Source organism: Cyprinodon variegatus, unplaced genomic scaffold (assembly GCF_000732505.1).
Source record: "Cyprinodon variegatus isolate N-32 unplaced genomic scaffold, C_variegatus-1.0 Scaffold1376, whole genome shotgun sequence".
NCBI lineage: Eukaryota > Metazoa > Chordata > Actinopteri > Cyprinodontiformes > Cyprinodontidae > Cyprinodon > Cyprinodon variegatus.
In genome coordinates this window covers 162,878-170,615 of record NW_015151829.1, presented here as the reverse complement: position 1 = coordinate 170,615, position 7,738 = coordinate 162,878, and the positions used below count along the sequence as shown (strand labels likewise).

Genomic DNA, 7,738 nt, shown 5'->3' with positions numbered 1-7,738 from the left:
GTATTAGAAAAATAAAGAAATAAATGTTGGATATTAATGTTTAAAGAAGGAATGCAGAAATTTATAATAGAAAAATAAATAAAAATCGCAACACATCAAATAAAAAAGAGCAAATAAATATTTTTTTCAGATTTTTTTTTAAGTATTTTCAAAAGGAAAATGAATGATGGAAAAAAAGACTGCAAAACCAACCATTTTTAGCTGTGTTTATTTCATTTGTTCTTTTTTTTCAGTTTTAAAGTAAAAATTATGATTCTTGTAAACTTAAGTCCTCAACAGCTGAAATTTGTTCTCGAAGTGAAACGGTTTAAGATTTCAGTTAATCATGAGTTCAGGATGTTTCACACCCTGACTGAATAGCATGCTAGTTCTGTTATTAAGGTGCATGAAAATCAGGTTAGACCTGCTTCAGATGACAGGCTTGTTCCTCTAAATCCCCTTCATGTTTTTTTTCAATGAGCCAATACAGGGATTTCATGCATTGTTTTTTCTTTTTTTACTGCTGTAGTCACATGATCAATTTTGCTTTGTTTTGTATTGTTCACTGATACACAAGGCATTATTTTATCTCTATTGGGTTTGTTTCTTTAGTTTGTTTCTGTACTCGTTATTTTCTTTAAAATTTAATTTGCACAAGAATGTAATTTAATCCAATTTAGAAAAGTTTTTTTTACATTTTATGCAGTTTTTAAGTTCTGACAAATATTTTTTCTCTTTCAGATTAATGTTAGAGCAGTGATTTGGTTCTCTTGAGCATTTAGATGTATTTCTGTGTGTTATATAGACAAACACCCAGTGTTTTTACATCCCATGTTTTTGGGTTGTAAATATTCTGAGCTGAATGTTTGATCGGTTTCTGGTTTTTGACGCTGGGTTCTTCTTGTTGCAGTTCCTGGGGATCTGGGGAACCAGCTGGAGGCGAAGCTGGACAAACCCAGCGTGGTCCACTACATCTGCTACAAGAAGACAGAAAACTTCTTCACTCTGTGGCTCAACCTGGAGCTGCTGGTCCCCTACGCCATCGACTGCTGGATAGATAACATCAGGTGGGAATCTCTTTTCAAAAGCAGACGTAGGATTTTTGTCATAGATTAGTCACCTTTAGTTTTCAAAGCAGTTTTTAGAGCTTCTTTGTGGTGAAAAGGGCTTAAGGAGGCAGTTGGATTATTTCCAGTAAGAAAAGCTTTTTGTAACTTTGCGGTGAGGTTAGGGCTGGGCCATTAATTGCTTTTGCAATATAATTGCAATTTAACAAAATGCTATTTTTAAATCGCAGAGGTGCTTATCTCTATTCACTATATATAACGTGAGAAAGACACCAGCCCTTTTGGTGGTGGTAAAACGCTTAAAGCGGAGCTGTCGCCACACATAAAGTAGAGAGAATTGCCGCTTGCATCCAGAACCATGCAGGCAAGTAGAAGCACACACCTTTTCACTAAAAGTTTATAGTAAAATCCTGAAATAATGATCTCTGGGCAAGCAAGTTTCCTAAAACTGAAAGCTGGGCGTGAAACGTTTACAAGCTTGAGGTTATTGCAAAGAAAAATCGACATAAAAACAGTCGAAATTTTGGTCAACGATAATCGCAATTTTGATTGTTCAGCCCTAGATGAGATGCAGCGTTCCTCAAAGACTGTTAACCAACCTTAACTTCTTTATGCTATGACTTTATGCAGGCAGACTTCCCTTTTTCAACACTTTTTATTAGACTTTTACAAGCTGTTCTTGATCAACAGACCTGTGGCCTGTCAGGATTTTTTTTGGACCTCAGCTGATTTTTATATTTATTTTTTTTTACCTCAGTTAGTATAAATGAGAAACTTGATGAGGAGAGAAATCAGTTGAGGGAAGGTGACTCTTCTATTATCAGCATTACAGAGGAAAAAGTAAAAAAAACAAAAAAAAAAAACAATTGAATGTATCTTAAAGATATAACCTTTAAATATCAGCAAGTTAAATTGGTACTTTTACAAAAACAGCGATGAGGAAAAATCAGAATATGTAATATTCAAAATACTTAATGGATTAACATGATTTTAAGGATGAGGAGTGATCGGGGCTCTTTTCACAGCATTCTATACAGTGTGTCCACAAGACAGCTTTTTTATAGTAGGATCAATATCCATGTATATAAACACGCATTTACATGGGTGTTTATATAGATGGATATTTTTTTATATATATATATATATATATATATATATAGTTATTGCACAGGGTATCAAATAGTAATTGCACATTATGCATTGCACAAGTTATAGCCGTTGTAGTGTCTCATTGTAGAATCTGGTTGTATCAGGGATGAAGGACCTGCGGTATCGCTTCTTTTTACAAACTGGGTGTAAAAGTTTTTCGCTAAAGGAGCTGCTCAGCTCCTCTACAGTCTGGTACAAGGGGTGAAAACTGTTCATGATGAATAAGAGCTTGGACAGCACCCTCCTCTCAGCCACTTCCTCCACTGAGTCCAGAGTGCAGACTAGGACAGAAACAGCCTTTCTCTCTAGTTTCTCTTTCTGACAGCGTAGAGGAGGGCTGATGCCACCACGGTGTCCTAGCCTGTTTTAAGTTAGAAGGTTGAAACAGCAACACTTGGTCTTACTTCTTTAAAAACCACAGTTGGAGAGGTTGCTGTCACACATCTCAAATATTGTGGTGGACTCTGGGCCTGAAAAAAGGAAATGCTCTGGATCAGGTATTAGTAACGAAACGCGGTGGTCCGCAGAAAAGCAGAACTGATTCAGTTTCAACCACCGGTTGTCTGTATGTCTCCCTCTGTAGACTGATCTACAACAGCAGCACACACACCAGCGATGCCCCTCCAGGCGTGGATGTTCGAGTCCCAGGGTTTGGAAAGACGTATTCCCTGGAATACCTGGACCCCAGCAAGCGCAGTGTGGGTAAGTTAAAGAATCATCAGGGAGTCCTATGAGCTGCAGTGCCCTGATGATCTGAAACCATTCCTGCAAGAGTAGAAGGACATTTCTGGATATTTCTACAACATGGCTCAACATATCTCAAATAAAAAACCTCTCCTTATAGAAAAAGTCCTGCAAGGTTCAACAAAAAGTAGGGACGTTTATGCTCATTAACTTATTTATAGACTATCGAGCTTTAAAAACTGGTGTAAATCTTGTTTTTTTTATGCAATTTCTCACCCTGATCAACCATTGGTGGGGGAATGAACCCCTATCAGAACGAGGCTCATGATGAGCCCATTTGAAGAAAAAAGGGACTTGGGGAGGTGGTAGCCTATTGGTTAGAACATTGCGGTTGGAGTCCTGGAGTTCTGGGTTCATCTCCTACAGACTGCCACTCAGGCTCTTTGAGCAAGACCCTTAACCCCAGACTGCTACCCGGGCACCGCACAGTGGCAGCTCCCCCCCCCCAAAAAAAATAAAAATAAAATGGACACAGCTAGAATGATGATGATGATTATATGAAAGATTTTGGCCTTTAATCCAAACCTCTTTACTGTAGCCTGATTAACACCACAACAGTGGACGGTTGGGGTCAAGTTGTTATGCTGTGGGATGTGTTTCTGCAGTTAGGGATGGAGAAATTAGCGAGAAAATGGACTGATTTTAATACTGCTTGATCCATATTTATGTTAGAATGGCCTAGTCCAAGTACAGGCCTAAATCTTTTACCACTTCTTTAAATAACTCAGTCTCTCTCTAATATATCTTGTTTGCATGTTCCAGGCATGTATTTCTTCAGTATTGTGCAGGCGATGGTGGAGTGGGGCTACACCAGAGACGACGATGTCAGAGGGGCTCCGTATGACTGGAGGAAAGCTCCGAGTAAGATACGGAAAAAGAATTGAACAACTAAACCTCTGAGCTGAGCTTCGGTTAATGTTCTTCTTCTTTTAGATGAGAACAAAGAGTATTTCAAGGCTCTGCAGCAGATGATTGAGGAGATGGCAGAGAAGGCTGGAGGACCCGTGGTGCTCATCGCTCACAGCATGGGGAACATGTACACACTTTACTTCCTCAACCAGCAGCCGCAGGCCTGGAAAGACAAATACATAAAGGCTTTTGTATGCCTCGGACCACCGTGGGCTGGCGTGGCCAAAACCCTGCGTGTGGTTACATCCGGTTAGTAAGAAGCAGGAGCACATTTAGTCGGTGTGTGAGAGGATTAAATGCAGATCTGAACATAGAGGCTTGTGTGAGAGGAGTGTGAAGACCAGTTTCACAAGTCACAACTGAAGCGCTTAAAGAAATTTTTTTTGAGTTGATCGCTTTTTAAAATACGTTTCTGCAACATAACCCTTTGCTCTAATTAAGACAAGAATACAGACAAGCTGAGTATTTTATTTCACAGACATTTCTTGTCTTCCTCCTGGTTCGTCATATATTTCATAAGCCAGTTGCATCACATCCTGTTTGTATCATCGATTTTTTTTTTTTCTGGACCTGTTTGCTGTAAAGACGAGCTGTAATCATTAGCCTTCAACCGCTGTGCTGCACAGCCGGTCTGAGGGGGGTTATCTGCTTCAGTTATATGTAAAAAAAAAAAAGACATTTCAGGTTATTTCTGCAACTTTGCAAACCTAATTCTTTCCACCTTTGCAAACTAAAAAACAAAATGTTCTGTTTAGGTTTTTTCCTCTTAATATCCTGGTCACAGTAGTAGAATTCTAGCAGTATGGGGGGCAAAAATTGCCTTGTTAAGGTTATACTAATGTCTTTTCACCCTGATGAAAAATTTTCTATAAATACACTGAGCATTGGTAAATCGGCAGCACAAAGCTTCTTCTTAATTCCACATAATATTTTTTAAATAAATGTTCACAATATAATATCTGAAGTTTTTTCTACATCAGAGGTTGCATGTATATAACTGCAAAATAAAACCGAAATGAAAATTCTCTGGAAGCATGATGGTGAAACTCCTAACTTTCAATTCTCTTTACTTTGTTTTCGTTGTTCTCTAAATTCAGGTGACAATAACCGCATCCCGGTCATCAGCCCGCTTAAGATCCGCTCACAGCAACGAACTGCCGTCACAACCAACTGGCTCCTCCCCTATGCCCACTCTTGGCCCAAAGATCAGGTCTGTTATCAGTGATTTATTGTTATTAAAATCTGACTGTATCGTTTAAGTTCCCAGCTTTTAGTTTCTTCTCCTTTGTTTACATCCTGCAGATCATTATAGTGAATATTATGCTCTGAATTTAGATTATTCAGTGACATTTAACCTGCTTCGAAGATATTTGGAAAATAACAGGAACATAAAAGAATCAGAAATGTAAAAAAACATTTTTTTGTTCTTTCCGTCTCCAGGTTTTTATCCAAACGCCTACCACCAACTACACCGTGGCGGACTATGAGAAATTCTACTCGGACATCGGGTTCAGAGAAGGCTGGCTGATGCGAAAGGACACCGAGCCTCTGGTGGCGGACCTGACTGCCCCCGGCGTTGCCGTCCACTGCCTGTACGGCAACGGGATCCCCACGCCTGAGGCCTTCCAGTACTCGGACAAGTTCCCAGACGTGGAGCCCGACGTGGTTTACGGCGACGGGGACGGGACGGTGAACCTACGGAGCGCCGTGCAGTGCAAACGCTGGGCAGGGCAGCAGAAGCAGCCTGTGGCCCTCAAAGAGCTGCCGGGGAACGAACACGTCAACATGCTGACAAACATCACCACCGTGGAGTACATCAAGACTGTGCTGTTCTCCCCTTAAAGCTGCCAAACGCTTGATATTCATGCCAACAAAGTGTCCCATCTCAAAGTGTTCAGATTTTACTTGACCCTGAATCTTGTTTTTTGTACAAACCAATACTTGTAACTCTCATATTTATGTTGTTAAAGACTCAATGCTTTTCTATTGGTCTCAAATTTTGATAGAGCCTAGATTTCATTCTCCAACTTTTAATAGAATTTGTGTCAAAAAAACAAACAGAGATTGTTTATTAATGCTGTGTGAGTCTTCTGACTTCCTTCCACTGTAACAGAAATTTTAAAACACATATAATCACAATGTCTGTTATTGTTATAAATGATTTTCCAGATCTGTGTCTCATTTTCATTTAACTTGGTTTTATGTTATCTTTTGCACACATGCAAGCTGTTGTTGGTTTATGAATGTGGTTAATGTTACAAGAGTTATAGACCACAACCACATCAAGGTTTTTGCTTTTAGTCAAATAGAAACAGGTTTTATGATCCCAATTTTAGAGAGTAAAAGATAAGAGGCTGTAATGCAAGGAAGAGGTTCCTTTTCCTGTTTGCATGTTTTTGTTGGGTTTTGGGTTGAATCGTGTGCCTTAAGGGGCTTTAATTAGAGGAAACTTGTAAGGACAAGTCTGTTCCTGAATCTGTGACATGAACCTGATCTTTTTTCTGGATGTTTTATACTTTTTTCTCTTGTTATTTGTTAAATACTCAGACTTTTTAAACCCCAACTGCTGCTGTGCAGATGTGGAGAGAACCTGTAGACCTTAGTGATTGTACCGTGCCATGATGCCCTCACAGACCAAAACGATATGCTATGAAGTTTTCACTTCTGCTTTGAGTTATAAATGTGCATCATAAACAAGCTGCCTTCTGCCCAGTAAAAGACTTCAAGTAAAACACACATGACTCAGACTTATTATTCACACTCTGCCCCTCTGTGTGTGTAAACATATATATTTGTGTATATATATATATATATATATATATATATATATATATATATATATGCATGTTTAAATGTGATACTACCTCATAGAAATCTAAGCAGCCAGTAGTATGAGGGCTGTTCAATAAGAAACACCCCTGACCCACTTCCAGTTGTTTGATCTAAAAAATTTTGTATGTGCAATTATTTATATCTCTATATATTAGGTGGCAAATTACAGCTCTGAACTTGGGTTTTTCTAATTTACAGGTGTTTAAACTGGGTAAAGTCTGAAATGGAGCCCGTTGAGCGTCGAGCAGTGATCCGGGTTTTGTATTTGAAAGGACGCATGCCACTGGAGACTTTTGATGAAATGAAAGTAGCTTATGGTGATGACGCCCCATCATAGGCTATATGAGGCCATTCAAAACCGGATCACTGCTCGACACTCAACAGGCTCCATTTCAGTCTTGACTCAGATCAAACACCTGTAAATCAGAACCCACAATTACCGTAGTTCAGAGCTGTACTTTTGTCACTTTACAGAGATGTAAATAATTGTGCACATAGAATTTCAGACAGATCAAACAACTGGAAGTGGGTGCATGGCATTACCTATTGAAACATCCCTCATATCAAGCATCTCATATTGAGATTGTGTTTCAGTATGTTTCAACCATTAATTATTGTAATAATTCTTTGATAGGATAGTTTAAAACTAGAGTCAATTTGGAAGGTCTGTTATTGGCTTAATATCCATGTAATTTGCTTTCTATAAAAGGCATCCAGATACTCTTATGTAAATTAACTGAATTACATCAATTATATTTACCAGTCATGAATTATTTCATAATTATGGGATTCTGACCCAAGATAAAATCTTTTTCATCTCAAAATGATTTCAATATTCTTACAATTATGACTGATCTATGGATAAGTGATAATAATTATGTGATCGCAGTTTGTAATTATGACATAACCATGATTTATCTCAAAATTATGATATACTGTTTAAAAATCATTTAGCTGTCTGATATTTATGAGACCATCATAAATATTATATACATAATTTAGAGAATATTATAATTCAGAGAATAGCATGACAATTTTTCAAATCTAAAAAAAATATA

The 7,738-nt window shown here is 38.3% G+C and overlaps 1 protein-coding gene across 1 annotated transcript; it reads left to right on the top strand.

Annotated features, from left to right (window-relative positions):
* Positions 1-882: 882 nt before the first annotated feature.
* On the top strand, positions 883-6,576 carry LOC107103093 (group XV phospholipase A2-like; the record flags this gene model as incomplete). The annotated part of the gene is made up of 6 exons (XM_015402615.1): positions 883-1,046; positions 2,779-2,897; positions 3,702-3,800; positions 3,873-4,097; positions 4,946-5,058; positions 5,289-6,576. Coding segments are annotated over 6 exons (1,122 nt in total), but the record flags the coding sequence as incomplete, so codon positions are not given.
* Positions 6,577-7,738: the final 1,162 nt, after the last annotated feature.